We start from the raw sequence: 24,592 nt of genomic DNA on the forward strand, positions 1-24,592 counted from the left end.
TATCCTTCATCCGCAAAACATGTCCTAGCCGTCCGATTGTTTCTCCCTCTATATAGCCCTAGAATGTGGGGTTGAACTATATTTTTCGTACACTTTAGTGTTTGAGATACGATTATTCAGCTGGGTACCCAAAACAATCCTTAGACAATTTCTAAGGAAAACAACTAGCATATCCTCCTCCGTTGTTGGAAGTGCCTACGCTTCAGAACCAAACTTGACTACTGTCATCACTGTAGCTTCCAACATTATAATCGTGGTTCACAGATTTATCTTAATATTCTTTCTAAGTTCCTTCAACTGTGAAATTACACTTTTAAAACCTTCACTGCACCCACCGTCTTTACAAATACAATCCTTAGACCTTAGTTCCTTTTGTACCTCCAGAAGCACACAGGGCGTCCGTAACTACCTCCAATCATCCCACAAATGAGCTGTGGCGTAGATGTCCCCCACTCTGGGATTAAGGATGCATGAAGGGCTCTCCTGTCCCGCTCATATGTCCAGCGACGCGTGTTTTTGGGCCTTCCTCGTTGACGCATGTCGTCTGGTTGCCACTGGAGAAGCCTATTCGGTGGTCTAGATCCTGGCATACGGATAACATGGCCAAGAATGCGCCATCCTCGTTGCCTGACTACATCAGTTACATCAGGCTGGTCTGTGTAGTGGCGAATTTTCAAGTTTGTTATCCTATCCTTCCAGTTAATATTCAGAATACGTCGAAGACAGTTGTTTTCATATGCAGTGAGTTCGTTTTTCCTGTTCAGCTGTGAGTTTTAAATATTCCATCGTATAATTCAAGATCGAAAGGATATTGCTACTGAAAAGGCGAAGTTTTAGCTGGAGTGAGTACTTCGCTGATCTCCAGACTGGTCGAAGTCGTTGAAATTCCGAGCTTGCCAGGACTATTCGTGTTCTCAGCTCTTCTTCGGAATCGCCACTAAACGAGATGGTGCTACCAAGATATCGGAAGTCGGTGAATTGCTCTATGCTTTCAGTCCCCAACTGGATATTCATCGGTGAGTTAGTGGTTGACATCGCTTTGGTTTTGGGGGCGTTGATATCAAACCAAAACTGCTTTTGTCTTTCTCCATCAATCCAACATCGTCTGCAAAGTCGAGATCTTGGAATAGTCTGCCTGCAATTTTGATCCCGTATCCATCAATTTGCCTGACTATGTAGTCCACTTTGATAATAAGGAAGAATGGAGACAATACGCATTCTTGTTTGGCACCTGTCATCACTGTGAAATATCTTGCATTTCCTTTGGAAATTCTCATGCAGTATTCCGAGTCTTCGTACATTGCTATTATAAGGTGGACCAACTTTTCAGGAGCACCGTAGAAGATCAGGATCCTCCATAGTATTGGGCGGTCTACTGAGTCGAACGCTTTTTCAAAGTGACGAACAATAGATATAGACATTGTTTCCACTCGTTTGATTCTTCAAGCATGGTGCGCAGTGTGAATATCAGATCGGTGCAAGATCTTTCTAGTCGGAAGCCATGTTGCTCCTCGCGTAAATGCGGGTCTAAGGCAGCTTAAAGTCTTGTCAGGATGATTATACAGAAGAGTTTTTCGTGTATCGAGAGGAGGTTGATGCCTCTGTATTTGCCATAGACTGTCGCGTCTCCTTTTTTGAACAATTTAATAATGATTCCTGCTCTCCAGTCTTTGGGGACATTTTCTTTTTGCCAGAGGAGGGAAAAGAAGACTAGCCACACAAAATGGACCTGCGGATCGATGACTTGGCCATTTCTCCAGATATACGGTCACTACCCGGAGATTTTCCATTCTTCAGCTTTTCCGAGGCTAAAATGATCTCATCCACCGCTGGCTCGTCTTCATTCATGAGGAGATCCAAAAATGGTCTGTCCAGAATATCTGGTGGAACAGAAGGGGACGGGCGGTTGATAAGGCTTTCGAAGTAATCCACACATCTATTTTTCAGGTCATCTTGATCGGTTATCAGTCGTCCGTTTTCTTCTTTTACTGGTCCATCTTGTACGTTGGTGCTCCCAACGATTTCTTTAGTTAGGCAGTACACAGCTCTCGTGTCACCACGTCGGGCTGCTTCTTCTGCCATTCTTGCTTTCTCGTTGAGGTGCTTTCACTTGTCTGATCTAGCCCTTTTCTTAAATTTTCTGTCTGCTTCTTTATGCGCTATGTATTTCATGACATCAGCAGAGGATCATTACTGAGCGTGCTCTATTTTATTTTCTTGCGGTTTTCGATCAAGTCCCATGTCTTCTGGGATATCCACTGTTCCTTTATTGACTTTTTAAAGCCAAGAACTTCTTCAGCAGTTTCTGTGTAGTTCTGTTGTATAGTCGTTCAAGCTTTTTCCACGTCTTCTGCTATATCGGCGAGTGCCTTTAATCTGTTCGAGAGTTTAACGCTGAATTGTCTCCTAACATCCTTGTCTCTGAGCTTCTCCACGTCGAAATTTCTTGGTAATTTTGTTGGTTTTCAAGATCCATTGGAGCGGAGTTTCAACTTGAGTGTTGTTACAAGAAGTTCATGGTTCGACACGACGCCCACCCTTCTGTAACTCCTCACGTCTTTCAGACTAGTTCACCACCGTCGTCGGATCAGAAAGCGGTCAATCTGATTTTTGACAGTTTTGTCTGGGGATGTCCATATATACTTATGAATATCTTTGTGATCGAATAATGTACCTCCTATCAACAGGTCGTTCGACATGGCAAAGCTGACTAGCCTTGCACCATTTTCGTTGATAGTTCCAAGCCCGTGGTGTCCCAACACCTCGGGGCAATAAGATCTGTCCTGACCAACTTTTGCATTTAGGTCACCTGCCTAGCAAGCGATGTCATGGGGAGGGATGGAGTCTAGGATGGACTGGAGGGTTTAATAAAAATCGTCTTTCGAGACTTCATCGGTATCATTTGTTGTTGCAAAGCAGATGACTAGCAATAGCCTTGCATGTTTAGATACAAATCGTGTATACAGGATTCTCTCATTAATCGGCTTCCACGAGCAGAGAGATTTTGCTGCATTTGGGTTCAATATAGCTGTGACTCCAGCTGCATGTCTGTCCACTTTTCCGCTGTACAGAACTGTATAAGTCGTGTTGCTGTTTACTTCTTTGAGCTTCTTTTCTCCGTAGCCTTTCCATCGTGCTTCGGTCACTGCAAGTATGTCAAGCCAAAAGTTTTCGTACTCTTGTAGAACTTGTTCAGTTTTTGAAAGAGCCGACATGGTCCTTACGTTTCAAAATCCGATTCGTACTGATTTATCGTTCAGAAATCTGGTTGAGGGGCATGCATGGGTCGTCAACATATTGGGATTTGATCCGAGGCTTTTCACTGATGTTTCGTTAGCATATTCGTTTTCTACGGGAGCGACTTGCTAGGTCACTGCCCAACCAGTTTCTTCAGCTCGGCTAAGGGCAGGGACGCCATTCCATGATCAGCGGGCCGGAACCCTCAGGTGCCTACCCAGCTTGCAGAGGCCGCTGCCCAAGTCTGAATCTTCCGCACTTTCGCAGTTGTCCTCCTGGAGAGGACCCTCCCAGTATGGTATCCTGCAGTACCATACAATTTAACCCATTACTGGAGGAAGATTCGCGGGACGTGTCCAAACACCGTGGGCCCTGCTCAGCCTGCGTCAGAGGGGCCTCAATTCTCCTCCGCCTGTATTTATGACCCGTGGGTGAGGGTACCCTAGTTTAAATTATGGACCCCCAGGGGTCCATGCCTCCCTTTATGGAGGTACCCAACATATCTGTAGGACGTTCCCCTATCCGCCACCTGGGGACGCGCTGAATGGCCTGAGGAGGGCCCCTACTGAGACATTACATAGATAAATAAAGATGTCCACTTGATTCATCTTCTCATCACTCAACATTACCTTTTTACCCTCACTTAATCCTAGTCTTTACGACTTGGCCTTCTTTACATTAGTTTTTCAAACCTATTCTTGCACCCTGAACTTGCCAAAACCTCTAAAATTTAATTCATTCTGCCAATATCAAACAGCTCGTGGTATCGAACTGTATGTAAGGAGCGACCCGGCTCAACAGTAACCGAAACTAAAAAAAAGTAATTTTGATACCAATAAATACATCAAAGGAATCAAATTTTTATGTTAATTTCAAATATATAAGAATCATTAAGTTTAGTTTAAACCATCAAAAGTTAAGTGCCTGAGAAAATTTGCCTTATTTTCGAAAAAAGGGGGAAACACTCCCTAAAATTCATAGAACCTTAATGAAAATCACAACATCAGATTTAACGTATCATAGAACCCTACTGTAGAGGTTTCAAGCTCCTCTCTGCAAAAATGTAGAATTTTGTATTTTTTTTGCCAGAAGAAAGATCACGGATGCGTTTTTATTTGATTATTTGTTGTTTTTTTTTGTTGTAATTTTTCCCGGAGGTGATCGCATCGACCCAGTAGCCCTAGAATATCGCAGGAGGGCTCATTAGACTGGAAAATAAAAGTTCTAGTGCCGTTTTTAGCGACAAAAAATCGAGGGAGACTAGGCACCCTTCCACGCTCAATTTTTACCAAAGTCACCCGATCAAAATTTTGAGACTGCCATTTTGTTCAACATGGTTCAAAAATATAATAACTATGCCTTTCAGGATGACTTTATCCCCCACAGTCCCCGGGGGAAGGGCTGCAAGTTATGAACTTTGCCCAATGTTTACATATAGTATTGGTTATTGGGAAGTATACATACGTTTTCGGGGGGATTTTGTCGAAGGTGGTGGATCAGGGGTTACGTGAAAGGATCTTTCCATTGAGGAAGTTTTCATGGGAGAAGGAACATTGCTATGAACAGGGTGCCAGGTTTCCCAGCATTATTTGAAAAACGATCAGAAATTAAATCAAAAAACAAGTTTTCAAGTAAAAAACATTTCAACTGAAAACTGTTCAGCATCAAACTTAAAACGAACAGAAACTATTACGTATATGATTGGGTCCACCCCTTAGGCAAGACCTGGCTCTTTACCCTAAAGTTTTTTTTAAAGAGCTATTTATTCTAATTAACGGTCTTTGTAATTAAGGGGTCATTCTTAAAGGATTGGAAAAAAATTCGAACTTTAGCATAAAGAGTGAGGTATTGACTAGGGCGGGAGCCCCCCTAGTATGCATAATAAAAATATACGAATATAGAAGTTCGTTACGTACGTAAGTTAATTTGTAAGTTACGTATATTTATTACTAATAAAAACGTTCGTAAATAAAATTAAATTTGAGAAAGTCATTTAGCCAAAAAAAAGTAAAATTAATATGCAAATTTCGTTTTAATTATTCATGTATGGTGAACCACAATCAGAACTTGCATTAATTTAAAAACATTCAGAAACTAAATAAAAAAACAAGTTTTGTTTTAACTGAAAGTAAGGAGCGACATTAAAACTTAAAACGAACAGAAACTATTCCGTACATGAAAGAAACTGTCCCCTCCACAACGCCTCGCTCTTTACGCTAAGGTTTGACTCTGTTTCACAACTTTATTCTTTGAAACAATAAAAACTTTAGCCTAAAGAGCGAGGCGTTGAGGAGGGGACAGCCCCTTTCATTAATGGAATAATTTCTGTTCGTTTTAAGTTTTAATGTCGCTCCTTACTTTCAGTGAAAAAAACTTGTTTTTTTTTTTTTAAATTTAATTTTCATCTAAGATGCTTAAATCATCAGTAATATCGAAGTCTATGAGAGTGTTACTTCCCAATTTCATTCCGTGTTCTCCCATTGCCTTTTATGTGCTCGTTAGGACAAGTGAAATCTGCAGCTAGAAGACTTTTGACTAGCAGTATCACACCGAATACATCGGATTGTAATCTTCGGTTAAAAGAAAACTAACAGTAAAAATCCTACCGAGGTATAGAAGAAAGCAAATCATATAAAATGGATGATTCTTTGATGCATTAACAGGAAGGAGGAATTGAATTTTCGCAAGAATTTCTTAATTCAACTTAAATTGCTTATTCGGCACCTCAAGACTTAATACAAAAGAATAAGGTACATAAATACTCCCTTTAAATGAACAAATGGGTATCTATTTAAAACAGATTTTTGTTAGAATTATATGCCTTTTTGGTATTTTTCCCAGGGAGGTTGCATCGAACCTACTCTAAAGCTATGACAACAAGAAGAAATTTATATTAGCTGCAGTTTGAAGACAAGTGACAACGAAAATTAATATATAAAAGCCTGCCGCGTACTGAGTGCCAGGACCTGGCCTCCAAATCTGCTAATAGTTTTTTTTTCTTCTTAAAACTGGCAAGTTGACATTTCTGGCCACAAAAACGACTTAAATAGGCAACAACTTTAAGGAAGAGTTCAAATTTCTTCCAGAAATCGAACCTATGTTGGTGCCATGATATCAAGAAAAGTTCACATTGTATGCGGTTAGAAGACAAGTGACAATAAGAATCAATATATACAAGCCTGCTGCGGATACGTGCCGGGGCCAGCAGCGAAAGTAATGAAAATTGCTGTACAAACGTAATGAAATTAAAGAGGCACATTAAAACTCAAAACGAACAGAAATTATTGCGTATGTAAGAGTGGGTGTACCACCCTCAAACCCCCTACTCTTTACGCTAAAATTGGACTTTTTGTCCCAATTCTTTGAGAGTGACCGCTCATACGCAGCTGCCGTTGAAATAGAAAAGTGAATGTTTTTAAAAGACTATAAAACTTTAACAAACTGAGCAGGGAATGGAGGAGGAGGCAACTATCCTTATTATCTGTTCATTTCTGTAGAAAAATTTCTGTTCATTTCGAGTTTTAGTGGAACTCTTTACTTTGATTTGAATAAATTTATTTTTATTTAGTTCAAGGAAAAAGTGACAGCTTTAAAGGAAGTTCTTTAAGAAGGAAAATATCTATTTGTGATTGTATTTGCGAAGCTAGAATTTTTTTTTTTTTTTTTTTTTTTTTTTTCAGGAAGCAAAAGAAACGTGTTGTCCTTTTGTTTTAGTCAATGTCAAGAATATCAAAACATTTAAATTTGAAATTGGAGGTACAATTGACCTTTCCTTATGCAGCAGTATTCGATAATTAATGCCTATGGCTTTCGTCCATAAAACACGGAATCGGCTATGACATTTTTCCATTCAGCAAAAAGTTTCAGCTCTTATTTTTCAAAATATAATGCTTGGATGGAATCGAATTAAGGGCAAAATACAACCCATACTATGGAGAGGAATCCCAAATGTTCCAAAGATTTAGGATGTTTCTTTTTTGGCCGTTTGAACTTTAGAAATATATATTATACTGTATCGTTTCACCACATAAAGACTAACCACCATAAAACTGTTCGCAAAAAAATTCACCGGGATGGTGCGTGCACCGGGATGGTGCCCTCAAAGAATTTTAAGGGATAGAGAGATCCAAAAGAAATTTACTGGAGTTTTGGTTGTTGTTCTATTTTTTTTCCATCTCTTGCAATGAAAGAAAAAATAGCGGCAGTATGTTTGATGACAAAATAAGCGACGACACGGTTTGAAATGACTGAAAAAAAATAACAGTTTTGTAAAGACAGAAAAAACGATGACACATTTAGAATGACATAATGGAACAACGAGGCTTTGTCCGATGGTATACAAAAAATGATACATTTTTGCAGTGATATCAAAGGCAACGCTATATAAACTTCTAGGGAGGGGGGGGTTCATTCGATTGGAAATCGAGAGTTCTAGTGCACTTTTTAAGGTTCAAAGGGGATTGGAGGGCAACTAACACGTCCTTCCACGCCCACCATTTCCCCAAACACATCTAATAAAAATCTTGAGATGGCAATTTTTTCTACGCAGTTGATTTCCAGATATAAGTAATGTTTTTGAGAAGGACACTTCCCCCTCAGCCCTCAGAGAACGGGTTGTAAGTTATGCCCTGGGGGCATATAAGGTTTTTACAGGAAGTTTTGTCAAAGAAACTTCAAAAAGGAATCATGCGATTGGAAATTCAAAGGGCTAGCGCCATTTTTATTAGTCGAAAGTGATTGGAGGGCAACTAACCCCCCTCTCACGCCCACCCTTTCCCCAAACACATCCAATCGAAATTTTGAAATAACCATTTTGTTCAACGTAGTTGAAAATTCTGGAAATTAGGTCTTTGAGGATGACGCCCCCCCCCACCGCCTTCAGGGCAAGGGTTGTAAGTTATGCCCTGGGGGCATATAAGGTTTTTATAGAAAGCATTGTCGTAGAAACCTCAAAAAGAGCTCATTCGAATGGAAATTTAAATGGCTAGTGTCCTTTTTAATAGTCAAAAGTGATTGGAAGACAATTAACACCCCTTCCACGCCCACCATTTCCCCAAACACATCCAATCATAATTTTGAGATAACCATTTTGATCAACGTTGTTGAAAGTTCTGGAAATTATATCTTTGAGCTGGACACCCCCCCCCCCCATAGTTTTCAGGGCAAGGGTTATAAGTTATGTCCTGGGGGTCTATATGGTTCTTATGGAAGGAATGAACTTCAGAGAGGGCTCATTTGATTGGAAATTGAAAGTTATTGTTCACTTTTTAAGCATCAAAAGATATCGGCATGTAACCAGCCCCCCCCCCACGCCCTTTTTCTTCCAAATGCATCCGATAAAAATTTTTAGATGGCTATTTGTTAAAAATAGATCTAAGATCACATAACAAAAACTCCGGTGTCGACAGAGCCCCCCAGGGCCCGAAGGCAGGTGTTGTAAGTTATGCTCTTGGGGCATATACGGTTCTTATGGAAGGGATGCTTGTATAAACTTCAAAGAGGGTTCATTTGATTGGAAATTGAAAGTTATAGTTCACTCTTTAAGAGTCGAAATAGATTGGAGGGCACCTAGCCCCCCCCCCCCAATCTAAGCCCTTTTTTCCTCAAACCCATCCAATAAGAAATTTGAGATAGCCATTTTTTTTAAAATAGTTCAAAGACCATACAACGAAAACTCCGGGGTCGACACAGCCCCCCAGGGCCCAAGGGCAGGCGTTGTAAGTTATATCCTTGGAAAATATATGGTTTTTATGGAAGGGATAATCGTAAAAACCTCAGAGAGGGCTCATTTGATTGGAAATTGAAAGTTCTAGCTCAGTTTTTGAGAGTCAAAAGAGATTGGAGGGCAACTAGCCATCCCCCACGCCTCTATTTCCCCGAATGCTTCCGATATAAATTTTGGGATAGCCATTAAGTTAAAACTTGTTCAAAAGTCAGATAACACAACTCAGGTGTCGACAAAAACCCCAGGATCCGGGGACAAGCGTTGTAAGTTATGCCCTGGGGCATATATAGTTCTTATGAAAGACATGCTCGTATAAAGTTCAGAGAGGGCTCATTTGATTGGAAATTGAAAGTTTGAGTTCACTTTTTAATAGTCAAGAGAGATCCGAGGGCAATTAGCCCCCCCCCCACACCTTCTTTTTCCAAACCCATCTGATGAAAATTTTGAGATGGATATTTTGTTAAAAATAGTTCAAAGGTCGGATTAAAAAATAACTCCGGTGTCAGTACAACATCCCAGGACCCGGGGGAAGTGTTCTAAGTTATGCCCCATAGGCATGTATTGTTGTTATTTAAGGGATGCTCGTATAAAGTTCATAGAGGGCTCGTTTGATTGGAAATTGAAAGTTCTAGTTCACTTTTTAAGAGTCAAGAGATTTAAGAACAACTAGCTCCCCCCGCTCTTTTTTCCCCAAACCCATCTACTACAAATTTTTAGACAGCCAGTTTTTTGGAAATTGTTCACAATTAGATAACAAAAACTCCGGTGTTAACATAATCCCCGAGGACCCGGGGGGTAGGCGTTGTAAGCGTTGCCCTAGGGTTGTATATGGTTCTTATAATAGGGATTCTCGTAACTTCAGAGAGCTTTCATTTGATTGGAAATTGAAAGTTTTAGTTCACTTTTTAAGAGTCAAAAGATATCTGAGGGCAACTAGCCACCCCCCACATACGCTCTTTTTTCCCCAAGCCCATCCGATAATTTTTTTAAAATAGCCATTTCATTAAAAATAGTTCAAAGGTCAGATAAGAAAAATTCCTGTGTCAATGTAGCCCCCCAGGGCCCTGAGGCAGGCGTTGTAAGTATGGCTCTGGGGCATATAGAGTTCCTACGGAAGGGATGCTCGTATAAACTTCGGAGAGGGTTCACTTGATTGGAAATTGAAAGTTCTTGTTCACTTTTTAAGAGTCAAAAGATATCGGAGGGCAACTAGTCTCCCCCCTCCACGCCGTAAATGCATCAGATACAAATTTTGAGATAGATATTTTGTTAAAAAATAGTTCAAAGTTCAGGTAACAAAAACTCTGGTGTCGAAACGGCCCCCCCAGGGCCCGGGAGAGAGGGTTAAACTTCAGAGAGGGTTCATTTGATTGTAAATTGAGAGTTCTAGTTCACTTTTTAAGAGTCAAAAGATATCCGAGGGCAACTAGCCGCCCCCCCCAAAAAAACAAACAAAACAAACACATACACTCTTTTTTCCCCAAGCCCATCCGATAAAATTTTTAAATAGCCATTTGATTAAAAATAGTTCAAAGGTCAGATAAAAAAAACCTTTGTCAACGCAACCCCCCAGGGCCCGAAGGCAGGCGTTGTAAGTAACGCTCTGGGGGTATATATAGTTCTTACGGAAGGGATGCTCGTATAAACTTCGGAGAGGGCGCACTTGATTGGTAATAAAAAGCTCTTGTTCACTTTTTAAGAGTCAAAAACGATCGGAGGGCAACTAGTCCCCCCTCCACGCCCTAAATACATCGGATAAAATTTTGAGATAGACATTTTGTTAAAAATAGTTCAAAGTTCAGATAACAAAAACTCCGTTGTCGACACGACCCCCCAGGGCCCGGGAGAGAAGGTTAAACTTCAGAGAGTGCTCATTTGATTGGAAATTGAAAGTTCGAGCTCACTTTTAAGATTCAAAAGAGATTCGAGGGCAACTAGCCCCTCCCCACACCTTATTTTTCCAAACCCATCTGATAAAAATTTGATATAGTCATTGTGTTAAAAATTGTTCAAAGTTCAGATAAAATAGACTCCGGTGTCGACACAGCCCGCCAGGACCCAGGGGTAGCCGTTGTAAGTTATGCCCTGCGGCATATATGGTTGTTATGGAAGGGATGCTCGTATAAAATTCATAGAGGGCCCATTTGATTCGAAATTGAAAGTTTTAATTCACTTTATAAGAGTTAAAAGTTATCAGAGGGTAGCTAGCCTCTCCCCACACTCCATTTATTTTTTTTCCCAGAGGCAATTCATATAGAAGGGGTCTTCGTATTATCTTCAAAGCAGGCTCATTCGACTGGAAATCAAGAGTTCTAGTTCCCTTTTTAACACTCAAAACTGATCGGAGGACAACTAGCCCCCCCCCCCCAAGCCCATTCCCCCAAATAAATATGATATAAAATTTGAGGTAGCTATTTTGTTAAAAATAGTTCAAAGATCATATAACAAAAAACTCCTTTACGTATTGCAATTTCATTAAAAATAGTTCAGAGGTCAGATAAGAAAAACTCCTGTGTCGACGCAGGCCCCCAGGGCCCGGGGCAGGCATTGTAAGTATTGCTCTGGGCGCGTATATGGTTCTTATGTAAGGTATGCTCGTATAAACTTTGGAGAGGGCTTATTTGATTGGAAATTGAAAGTTCTAGTTCACTCTTAAAGAGTCAAAAGATATCGGAGGGCACCCAGACCCCCCACCCTTCCAGGCTCATTTTTTCTCAAACCCAACCGAAAAGAAATTTGAGATAGCCATTTTAAAAAGAAACAGTTGAAAGATCATGTAATGAAAAATCTAGGGTCGACACAACCCCCCAGGGCCCAGAGACAGGCGTTATAAGTAATACTCTGGGGGCATATGCAGTTCTTATGGAAGGGATTCTCGTATAAACTTCGGAGAGGGCTCATATGATTGGAAACTGAAAGTTCTCGTTCACTTTTTAAGGGTCAAAAGAGATCGGAGGGCAACTAGCCCCTCCTCCCTCTCCATTTTCCTCAACCCCCTCCGATAAGAACTTTTAGAGAGCCATTTTTTCAAAATGCTTCAAAGATAATATAACGAAAACTTAGGGGTCGACACAATACTTCAGGGCCCGGGTTAAGCGTTGTAAGTTATTAATTTAAAAAAAAATTCCGAAAAAATAAGTTTTTCAAAGAAATTTAAAGGCCATTTTAAACTTAATATAATAATATAAAAATAAATTTTAAAATTAAAAAAAAACACGAACAGAAATTACTATTAAAGAATAAATGAAACCCAAAACGAACAGAAATTAAATAAACAATCCTAGCAAAACATACAACAAGTAATGATATAAATGAATAAATAGATCGTAAAGCGAGTAATGCTTAGATCGAATATGAAAATCCAGCTTAAAACGAAAAAAATATTTTCCTATTGAAGTACAAATCAAACTTAAAATGAACAGAAATTAAATAAACAATCCATGCAAACAAAAATACAATAGATATTAATGTAAATTAATAAATAAATCTTAAAACGAGTGAAATTTAAATTGAATATGCAAATTCAGCTTGAAACAAACAAAAATCACCATAAACAAGAGTTTGGGTATGACCTCTTTCTCTTACTGTAAAAGTCTAAAGCCTACTGCGTCATTGGCGCTTTACTGAAAACCAATTTTATGACAAATATTTTCTTTTGAACTTATCTCTGAAAATAAACATTAAAACTATAGTAACATTTTGAACTGATGAGCTTTCAGCAATTAATATCATTATACATCAAATATTCAGTTTAATTTATTAGCTCTTTTTAAAGTTGCTAAAGAGAATATAGTTTCCCTATAAACAAGTGATTGGATACTGCCTCCTTTCCTAACTGTAAATAAAAACCAAAAGCCTAGCGTGTCATTGGCGCTTAACTGAAAATGGATTATATTACAAATACTTTCTTTTCCAGTTCTTACAGGATTGAAAATAAAAATACAATTACAGCGAAATAAATTCTTGAACTGATGGATCTTTGTACAATTAATATCATTCTTCAATTAATATCATACATCAAATATTCAATTTGATGTTGTTAATACTTTCCAAGACTGTTCAAGACGCATATAGTTTTCAGTAAAGCACCAATGACGCAGTAGGTTTTAGACTTTTATAGTAAGAGAAGGAGGTCGTTTATTTAATTTCTGTTCGTTTTGGGTTTCATTTATTCTTTAATAGTAATTTCTGGTCGTTTTGATTTTCGATTTTAACAGGTATTTTTATCCGCTGAGCTTAATTTTAAAATTGCCTTTAAATTTATTTTAAAAACTTATTTTTTCTGAAAGTTTTTTTTAATTAATTTTTTTTCGTTTTTGATTGCAAAAAATTTAAAGTTTTTAAAAATTGCTTATTTCAAAATCAAACTTTAAAAAAAAATCAAATATTCATCAAAGTATCAAAAAACTGATATCAAAGTAGCAATATCAAAGTGAAAAAATGGGCTTGTGTCAACCTCGGAGTTATTATTGTCTGATATTTGAACTATTTTTAACAAAATTGCTATCTCAAAATTTTTATCAGATGAGTTTGGGGAAAAAGGCGTGGAGGGACTAGACTAAGCTTCGGTCTCTTTTGACTCTTTAAAAGTGAACTAGAACTTTTTATTTTCAATCAAATTAGTCCTCTCTGAAGTTTATATGAGTATCCCTTCTATAAAAACCATATATATCCCCAAAGTATAACTTACAATGCCTGTCCCTGGGTCCGGGGGGATTGTGTCGACTCTGGAGTTTTAATATCTGATGGTTGAACTATTTTTAACAAAATGGTCACCTGAAATTTTTATCGTATGGTTTTTTATCCAATACGCCCAAAGGCGTGGAGGGCGGGAGGGGCTAGTTGCCCGCCGATCTTTTTTACTCTGAGAAAATCAACTACAACTTTTAATATCCATTCGAATGAACCCTCTCTGAAGTTTATACGAGTATACATTCCATAAGAACCATATATAACCCCAGAGCAATACTTACAACACCTTCCCGGCCCTGGGGGGGGGGGTGTGTCGACACAGGAGTTTTTCTTATCTGACCTTTGAACTATTTTAAACGAAATGACCATACGTAAAGCAGTTTTGTTATATGATCTTTGAACTATTTTTAACAAAATGGCTACCTCAAGTTTTCTATCAGATGTATTTGGGGAAAAGGGCTTTAGGGGCCAGTTGCCTTCTGATCACTTTTGACTCTTAAAAGGGCTGGATTTCAATATTCAATTTACAATACCTGCCCCCGGGCCCTGGGGGGGTGTGACGACACCTGAGTTTTTGTTATCTGACTTTTGAGAAATTTTTAACTTAATACCTATCTCAAAATTTTTATTGGATGCAATTGGGGAAAAGGGGCGCGGGGGGCTAGTTGTCGTCCAATATCTTTTGACTCGGAAAAAATTAACTAAAACTTTCAATTTCCAATCAAAGGAGCCATCTCTGAATTTTTTGTGAGCATCCCTTCAATAAGAAGTTGTGCCCAAGGGCATAACTTCCAACACCTGCCCTCGGGCCCTGGGGGGCTGTGTTAACCCCTGAGTTTTCAGTATATGGTCTTGAACTATTTAAAAAAAAGCTATCTCAAAGTTCTTATCGGATGGGTTTGAGGAAAAAAGGGCGTGGAGGGGAGGGGGGCAATTTACCCTCCAATCTCTTTTGACTCTTAAAAAGTGAACTAGAACTTTCAATTTCCAATCAAATCATACCTCTTTGAAGTTAATACGAGCATCCCTTCCATAAGACCCATATATGCCCCCAAGGTATAACTTATAACGCCTGCCCCCGGGGCCCTGGTGGGTTGTGTCAACACCGGAATTTTTGTTATATGATCTTTAACTATTTTTAACAAAATAGCTATCTTAAAATTTTTATTGGATGGATTTGGGAAAATAGGGTTTAGGGAGGGGGCGGAAGCTGGTTACCCTCCAACATCTTTTGAAGCTTAAAAAGTGAACTATAAATTTCAATTTCCAATCAAGTGAGCCCTCTCTGAAGCTTATACGACAATGTTGTCTATACAAAACCTTAAATGCCCCCAGGGCATAACTTACAACCCTTGCACTGAGGGCTGTGGGGGAGTTGTCATCCTCAAAGACCTAATTTCCAGAACTTAAAACTACATTTAATAAAATGGATGTCTAAAAATTTTGATTGGATGTGTTTGGGGAAAAGGTGGGCGTGAGACGGGGTTAATTATCGACCGGTTTGTTTTTTTGTTTTGTTTATTTTTTGTTTCTTACGTTTACTTTATTATGATAGTAAATGCGTCCTCGGATGTTGTAAGATGTAGATGTTATTTGGGGAAAATATGATTTTTTACTCTTCCTTTGACTTTCTCTTGCCCATATTTGATTTTTGATAATGGTTAATTTAACCAGTAGGTTGAGGGAACTTGAAAGGAGTCCACTGGATGTGTGTGGATTGATAGATGGTGTTCTGCATCGGGACTATGATGTAAGTGAGAATGTTGGATGTTTGGATTCCCGGTATGCTTTTTTTGTGTGAGATGTGTGATTGGAAGAATATGAGAGAAATAAAAGTCTACAACATGAACTCTCAAGGGATAAACACATCATACGAGTTCCTTGATGAGCTATGTCTTAAGACAGAGCAGCATATCCTGGCACTAACGGAAACTTGGCTTAAGGATTATAATTCTACTTTATTAGAAATAGAAGGTTATAATATGTACGTGCAAAATAGGGAACTACACCAACGTGGTAGTTTAGCTGTTTATGTAAAAAGTGGTTTTAGTGCTCAGATTAGGTCAGATTTAGTGGTTAATTATGAAATGAAATTTGAGTTTATAGTTCTTGATGTGAGTAATGCAAATAATAAGTTTATGGTTGTAGTAATTTATAGACCACCTTCAGGTAATGTTGAGGAGTTTATCGAACTGATTGATGAATTTTTGGGAAAGTTACCAAGTTCGAAAATACCATGTTTTATATGTGGGGATTTTAATATTGATTTCAATATGGTTGATAGAAATAGTAAGGTAAGACATTTTGTTAACACAATGCTAAGTTTTGTTTTTTATCCTGCAATTAACATATGCACACGAGTGACAGAAACTTCAGAGTCTATAATTGATAATATTTTCGTAAATATGAATTATTTATGCCCCACAATAGTTATTAATAGTGCATCTGAACATTTTGGTGTTGCAATATCTGTACCTGGAATATTTGGTCCAAACCACAAGAATAAAAGTGTGCCAAAGATGCCTTATATGGATGGAAATGTGCTTTTGAAGTTTAAGTGGAAACTTAAAAATGCAAATTTTGAGTTTCTTCAGGATAGTACAGGTCTTGATACCAAATTTGGTAAATGGTATGAAAAAATAAAATTACTATTTCGAGAGTGTTTGGAGTGTAAAGAGTCAAAGCAAAGATATAAGTTGCCAATTGAACCTTGGATCACAAAAGGATTACTAGCCTAGGTTGAAAAAAATCAAATGATGCATAGTAGATGCGTGACTCTACGTTCAGCAGCTTATACAGTGCAATAGAATTTAGTAGAAGTTCAAAAAGTCTTTTAAGAAAGGCGAAAAGTGACTAACTTGCAGTGAAATTTCAATATCATGAAGGAAATCAAGCTAAAACTTTTTACCTGATTAAGTCAGTAATAAGCCCAAAAAGTGAACCGATAGCTCCTTGTACTTTGCCACAGGAGTTGGATAATGGTGTAGCCGATAAGTTGTGTACCCACTTCTCAGAAGTAGGGCTAAAAATATCGATATCTGTGGAATGTATAAATGGTGATGGTACATACCAGAATTTTCTTCCTGGAGCAAGTGATACAACCATTTATCTTCAACCAGTGAGATCGCGTGAACTTGAGGATATCTTAAAAAGTATGAAAAAATCGGTAGCTGGAATGGACTTAATAACCTTTCAAATATTTAAAAAAATTTACCCAATTATATCTAGTCATCTGTACCTTTTAAATAAATGTTTTGAGTTTGGAGTGTACCCTAATTGCTTGAAGAGTGCTTTGGTTATTCCTCTGAATAAAGGAGGTTATAAGGAAGATATGAACAACTACCGTCCGATATCTCTACTTCCAATGATTTCTCGTATTTTTGAGAAATTGATTTATAGACGACTAATGGATTATTTTGAAAAAAGATGTGTTTTTACTCTAGTCAATTTGGTTTTAGGAAAAATGTCTGCAGAGCATGGTTTATTATTTTTGACAAAATTTGTTAACGATTGCCTCGATTCAGGGCTAAAGGTGGGTTCAATTTTTCAAGATATTATGAAGGCTTTTGACTGTGTTGATCATAATATTTTATTGGCTAAGCTTGAAAATGCTGGAATCCGTTCTCAAAGTCTGAAATTGATAGTCTCATTTCTTGAAGAAAGAACGCAGAGAGTATGAATGGACGCAGTCATGCCAGAAGAAATCGTAGTAAAGTGCCGTGTGCCACAGTGGTCTGTGTTGGGTCCCCTTTTATTTCTTGTGTACATTAATGATTTAAATGGATGCCTCAAACAACTGTCAACTCCAAGGTACACTGATGGCCCGGTGCGAGCAATACTTACAAGTTTTGCTGATGATATTTAATTTACAATGGCTGCAAAAACAGAAGCGGATTTGAAAAATGGCATGAAACAGAGACTAGTGATAATCGAGAGGTGGATTCGAGTGAACAAACTGCATGTTAATCAGAAGAAAACAATGTTCATGTTATATGGCAGTAGTGCAAATTACTATCCATGGATTGAAGAAATTGAGTTAGAAAATTGAAGAATCAAATGGACAAGTAGAGTAAGGTATCTTGGGGTGATGGTAGATGAATGCCTAAGTTTTAAAGATCATATTGCATTTATAAGTAATAAATTAGCCAAAAATGTTGGTACTCTGCAGAAGCTGAAAATATGTTTTCCCAAAAAGGTTATTAGAATGTTATACCTTTCTCTTACTTATTTAAATCTGTTGTAATGTGTAACAGGTTGATCGTCGACAGTTGCTAACCATTTGTATCTGCTTTCTGGGCCACAAAATAAGAATGCAGGAGTGTTGACCATCGATTTTTCCCAGAATTTGTTCAGTTCAAGGTTTCATCAATACAAAATTTTTAGAATTTTGTGGCTTGATTAAACTTTATGTAAATTTATTAATGTATAAATTTTTTTTCTAATTTGTTACCTGCATGTTTTTCGGAAATTTATAATGAAAGGGACCATAGTTATGAAACTAGAAATTTTGAATTAGTTAGAACGCCGGTTCCAGTTACTACCAGATCTAAATTTTCTATTAGGTATATTGGTCCTGAAGTATGGAACAGGTTTCCGGCGGAACTAAAAGGTAAGAAGGTTCTTGAGGAATTTCGTGCTTCTTTGCGATGTATTTGTTTTAACCAGTATTGTAGACACGGATAAGTTATTGATCTGGGAGTAAGTATATGTTTGTGAGTGTTAAAAGAGAAAAATTTTCTTGTGTGTTGATTGAGGTGATTGTCGGTATATGAAAGGAAGCATGATGAATCATAGAATATGAGTGTTTAATTCATTTATGTTCCCTGTAAAATAAAAAAATGTATTATCATTAGAATGTTTTTTAATTTTTTAGTAGGGGTGGGGGCGTAGAGGAGGAGTCAGAGAGTATTATTTCCCCTAGGTAGTGTATGTGTGTATAAGTAGTTGAAGTGATCCTTTTTTTTGGGTCATCCCAAACACAATAATATGCGTCGGAACCTAATTTGATATTGTGTGTATTATATGCATTTTTTTTTTGTTAGAATTATGTTGAGATTTGTATGTTGTTTTTTTTGCAACCTATTTGTTAATAAAAAAAGAAGAAGAAAATTGCCCTCAAATCACTTTCGACTATTAAAAAGGGACTAGCCCTTTGAATTTCCAATCAAATCAGCCTTTTGTGAAGTTTCTACGACACCGCCTTCTAAAGAAACCTTATATGCCCCCAGGGTATAATCTAAAACCCTTGCCTTGAGGGTTTTGGGGGAGTATCCTCCTCCAAAACATATTTTCTACCTGAAAATCAACTACACTAGTAGAATGCATCGTCTGGATTTACGTACGGCACTAGGAATTCCCATGTTATTTGCGTACGGCACGTTCCATGGTACCTTTCCAAGGCAGATTACCAGAATGGTTATTTGGCAAGGTATAATGTAGTCAAACATGTTTTGAGAGTATGGTCGTAATAATATAATTTAAACAGACAGGTTTTTTTTCTGTTTTTTGATAAGAATTGCACAATGAATGTACGTCGTCAGTTCACGTGCTCATTTTTTTCTTAAAAAACTGGTATGTTATAAAGTAGTCAAACATGTTTTGGGAGCAAGCATGAAATTATGTAACTCAACATCCGTTTTTTATTCGTCCTTGAAATTTGTGTATAAAATGTTCATGCATTAGAATTGAATTTCCAGATAAAAAGCATTTACTAGTAAATTCAAATTTCAGGGCGACTTAGCCCCCTCCCCTCCAACAATACAAAACTCTAAAATATGACATGTATACTCGTTAGAAAACACTAAGTATGCCTTTTTCTATTATGTAAAACAAAAACTCCCTCCTCCACCGCTCTGTTACGACCATAATTCATTACTTTTAGTTACTTCGTTCAAAAAATGTCCCTTTTTCCCAATTATCAAAAAAATCGATTTTCAACTCTAAAAACAACATGTGGTTATAATTACCGAGAGTCCCTGTTATAGTCAGAGTTTCGACATGTGTTATCTGAGCTATGAAAACAGAAGGTTGATGATTAAGACAAGGATTTTTGTAATTCTCAATACGATAACTTGATTTGTGGTTGGGATTTGAATAAAAGGAATTTGTTTATTAAGTTGGAACTTTCAGTTTTGTGGGTGGGGTGAAAAATGGTACTTATTCAATATCCTGGTGAAAAAACGACTAGAAATGCTTCAGCATAAATAGAGGTATTGCGTCTTTATGAACTTTCTGGGGAGGGGGGAATGGAGGGAAGTAAAAATGCTAGGAGGACTTGAGTTTCGTGGGTGGGGTGAAAAATGGTACTTATTCAATATCCTGGTAAACATACAACTAGAAATGCTTCAGCATAAATAGGGGTATTGCGTCTTTCTGAACTTTCTGGGGAGGGGAATGGAGGTAAGTATTTAGTTTAAAAAATGCTAGGAGGACTTGAGTTTTGTAGAACTACTAGGAGGACTTGAGTTTTAGTTTAAAATGCTAGGAGGACTTGAGTTTCGTGGGTGGGGTGAAAAATGGTACTTATTAATATCCTGGTAGACATACGACAAGAAATGCTTCAGCATAAATAGGGGTATTTCGTCTTTATTAACTTTGTGGGGAGGGGAGAATGGAGGCAAGTGTTAAGTTTAAAAAATGCTAGGAGGAATTTCGTTTTTGTGGGTGGTGTGAAAAATGATACTTATTAAATATTCTGGTAAACATACGCCTAGAAATGCTTCATCATAAATCGGGATATTTTGTTTTTCTGAACTTTCTTGGGAAGGGAAATGTAGGCAAATATTTAATTTAAAAAATACTATAAGAAATCGAGTTTGGTGGGTGGCGCACAAAATTCTCGTTATTCAATATATTGTTGAAAATACGACTACAAATGGTTTAGCATAAATAGGGGTATTGCGTCTGTATGAACTTTCTGGGGGGGGGGGGAGAATGGAGGCAAGTATTAAGTTTAAAAAATGCTAGGAGGAATTTTATTTTGTGGGTGGTGTGAAAAATGGTACTTATTCAATATCCTGGTAAACATACGAATATAAATGATTCGGCATAAATAGGGGTATTGCTTTTTTATGAAATTTATAGGGCGGGGGAATGGAGGCAAGTATTAAATTTAAAAAATACTAGAAGTACTTTCTTTTTGTTGGTGGGGTAAAAAATGGGAATTTCTTAATACAATGATAAACATACGAGTAGATTTGGATAGACATAAATAAGGGTCATGCGTACTTATGAACTTTTGAATGAAGGGAAATGTACTCAAAAATTTAGTTTAAAAAATTCTAGAAGGAATTGAGTTTTGTGGGTGGGGTGAAAAATGGCAATTATTCAATATTCTGGTAAAAGTACGACTATAAATTCTACTGCACGAATAGGGGTATTAATTCCTTTAGAACATCCTTGGGAGAGGGAACTGGAGGTAAATGTTAAGTTTAAAAAATGCGTCGAGGAATTAAGTTTCGTGGGTGGTGTGAAAAATGGTACTTATTCAATATCCTGGTAAACATACGACTAGAAATGCTTCAGCATAAATAGGGGTAATGCGTCTTTCTGAACATTCTGGGGGAGGGGAATGGAGGCAAGTATTTAGTTTAAAAAAATGCTAGGAGGAATTGAGTTTTGTGACTAGGGGTGAAAAATGGTACTTATTCAATATCCTGGTAAACATACGACTAGAAAAGCATCAGCATAAATATGGGTATTGCGTCTTTCAGAATTTTAAGAGGAGGGGAATGAAGGTAATAATTTAGTTTAGGAATTGATAGGAGGACTCGAGTTTTGCGGGTAGGTTTTAAAAATGATACTTATTTAATGTCATGTTAAACATACGACTAGAAATGCTTCAGCATAAATAGTGGTATTTCGCCCTTATGAAATTTCTGGGGAGGGGGGAATGGAGGCAAGTATGTAGTTTGCATTAGAATTTAATTTCCAGATAAAAAGCATTTACCAGTAAATTCAAATTTCAGGGTGACTTAGCCCCCCTCCCCTCAAACAATACAAAACTCTAAAATATGACATGTATACTCGTTAGAAAACACTAAGTATGCCTTTTTCTATTATGTAAAACAAAAACTCCCTCCTCCACCGCTCTGTTACGACCATAATTCCTTACTTTTAGTTACTTCGTTCAAAAAATTTCCCTTTTTCCCAATTATCAAAAAAAATCTTTTTTCCACTCTAAAAACCACATGTGTTTATAATTACAGAGAGTCCCTTTTGAAGTCAGAGTTTAAACGTGTGTTATCTGAGTTATGAAAACAAAAGGTTGATGATTAAGACAAGGATTTTTGTAATTCTCAATACGATAACTTGATTTGTGGTTGGGATTTGAATAAAAGGAATTTGTTTATTAAGTTGGAACTTTCAGTTTTGTGGGTAGGGTGAAAAAAGGTACTCATTCAATATCCTGGTAAACATACGACTAGAAATACTTCAGCATGAATAGGGGTATTGCGTCTTTAGGAACTTTGGGAAATGAGGGGGGAATGGAGGCAAGTATTTAGTTTGAAAAATACTAGGAAGAATTGAGTTTTGTGGGTGGGTTGAAAAATGGTACTTATTCAATATCATGGTAAACATACGACTAGAAATGCTTCAGCATAAATAGGGGTATTGCGTCTTTAAGAACTTTCTGGGGAGGAGAATGGAGGAAAGTATTTAATTTAAAAAATTCTAGGAGGACTTGAGTTTTTTGGGTGGGGTGAAAAAAGGTACTTATTCAATATCCTGGTAAACAGACGACTAGAAATGCTTCAGCATAAATAGGGGTATTGCGTCCTTCTGAACTTTTTGGGGGAGGGGAATAGAGGTAAGTATTAAGTTTAAAAAATGCTAGGAGGACTTGAGTTTTGTAGAACTACTAGGAGGACTTGAGTTTTAGTTTAAAATGCTAGGAGGACTTGAGTTTCGTGGGTGGGGTGAAAAATGGTACTTATTAATATCCTGGTAGACATACGACTAGAAATGCTTCAGCATAAATAGGGGTATTTCGTCTTTATTAACTTTGTGGGGAGGGGAGAATGGAGGCAAGTATTAAGTCTAAAAAATGCTAGGAGCAATTACGTTTTGTGGGTGGTTTGAAAAAAGGTACTTATTCAATATCCTGATAAACATACGCCTAGAAATGCTTAAGCATAAATAGGGAGATTGTGTTTTTCTGAACTTTCTGAGGGAGAGGAATGGAGGTAATTATTTAGTTTAAAAAATGCGATGAGGAAATGAGTTTTTTGGGTGGGGTGAAAAATGGTACTTATTCAATAACCCGTTAAATATACGACTACAAATGCCTAATCATTAAAATGGATAGTACTTTTTTCAGATATATCTGGGGAGGGGGAATGGATGCAAGTACTTAGTTTAAAAAATGCAAGGAATACTATAGTTTTTTGTGTGGTCTGAAAATGGTATTTATTAAAGGTCCCGGTAATCATTAGAATACAAAAACACCTGAATAAGCATGAATACTGTTTTCTTATGAGCAATTTGAGGGAGAGTAATGTAGGTAAGTATTAAGTTTAAAAAATGATTGAAGGAATAGAGTTTTTGTGGGTAGCTTTGAAAAATGGCACCCACTAAACATTCTGATTAACACTATACTATAATCACTCCAGCATAAATAGGGGGAATGTGTTCTTACGAATTATTTGGGGGTGAGGAATGGAGGCAAGTACTTAGTTTAAAAATGCTAGGAGGAATTGAGTTTCGTGGGTAGGGTGAAAAATGGTACTTATTCAATATCCTGGTAAACATATGACTAGAAATGCATCAGCAAAAATATGGGTATTGCGTGTTTCTGAACTTTAAGTGCAGAGGAATGGAGGTAATAATTTAGTTTATAAATTGAAAGGATGAATCGAGAATTGCAGGTGGTGTGACATATTGCATTTATTTAAGGACCTGGTGAATATACGACTAAAAGTGCTTCAGCATAAACAGCGGTATAGTTTTTTTCAGAACATCTTGGGGAGGGAAGGAATGAAAGTAAGTATGCAGTTTAAAAAATGCTAGGAGGACTTGAGTATTGTGTGGTTTACTGCTAACGATCCTGCTTGACAGATATTTTTTTTTATTGTATTTTATAGCTATTAGCCAAGGGTTGCTCTGTGTTTTTTCACTCACTAGTAAATTTTTGTCAGAGTTTTATTGTTTCTGTTTAATTATTTTCAGTGTAAGTCAATATAATTACCTCATTCTTTTATTCTAACTTAACTTTTACGAATAAGACTTCTAGAATATGAATTCATTCCCTTGACTAAATCAGTTTATTCATGTAAAATGGTGAACAAAAGACTATAAATTCTCCGTATTATTCTTCTTCTTCATTTTATCTAGCTAAACGTTGCGCTGTGTCTGTCACACCAACTAGTACATATTTATGGGTCTTTTATTTATTCCGTTCAATTATTTTCAGTATAAACCAATATAATGCTAGTGGGAGTAAAATTGGTAGTTATTTACTACCCAGTAAAAAGGTTACTTTATCTGCTTCATTAGAAGTAAGTTATTGCTAATGATACCTCCACGAACGATATTTTTATGGCTCTAACAATTGCACTCTATGCATGCCCAGAGAAACGATGTTTTTTTTTCGCTATTGCCCTATGGCTAGTAATCAACACTACCTAGTTTGTTTCATGTATTAAATCAGTGTTTTTTACACAGTGGAACGATAAACACATAACTAATATCTCTAAAAAAGTGAAGATGGAGCATTTTAATAAAGTGTGTTCACATAACAAGGTTATTGTAGCATCTGTAGCATTGAATGCCAACAAGAATAAGTATTTAAACTATGAAACAAGTACAAGTGGAAGCACTATTGGAAATGTATGCATGCATTGTCATGACAGTAAGGAATTAAATTTCTTTGGAATACCGAAAAAATTCAACTCTTATGTTGGTGGTTATGCGAGATTGAGATCTCCAGAGATGATTGCA

At 37.2% G+C, this 24,592-nt stretch overlaps 2 protein-coding genes across 2 annotated transcripts; both read right to left on the reverse strand.

Moving 5' to 3' along the window:
- Positions 1-1,010: 1,010 nt before the first annotated feature.
- Positions 1,011-1,421, reverse strand: LOC148954034 (uncharacterized). The gene has a single exon (XM_089086101.1). It carries the CDS (start codon positions 1,419-1,421, stop codon positions 1,011-1,013), a length of 411 nt encoding a protein of 136 aa, XP_088942227.1.
- A 1,443-nt stretch (positions 1,422-2,864) lies between these two features.
- Positions 2,865-3,215, reverse strand: LOC148954035 (protein CFDP2-like). Its single transcript, XM_089086103.1, has one exon. The coding sequence runs from the start codon at positions 3,213-3,215 to the stop codon at positions 2,865-2,867; it is 351 nt and encodes a 116-aa protein (XP_088942229.1).
- Between the last annotated feature and the right edge of the window lie 21,377 nt (positions 3,216-24,592).

The sequence above is a fragment of the Artemia sp. Qi Xiang Cuo genome, chromosome 3 (genome assembly GCF_049724085.1).
Source record: "Artemia sp. Qi Xiang Cuo chromosome 3, ASM4972408v1, whole genome shotgun sequence".
Lineage (NCBI taxonomy): Eukaryota > Metazoa > Arthropoda > Branchiopoda > Anostraca > Artemiidae > Artemia > Artemia sp. Qi Xiang Cuo.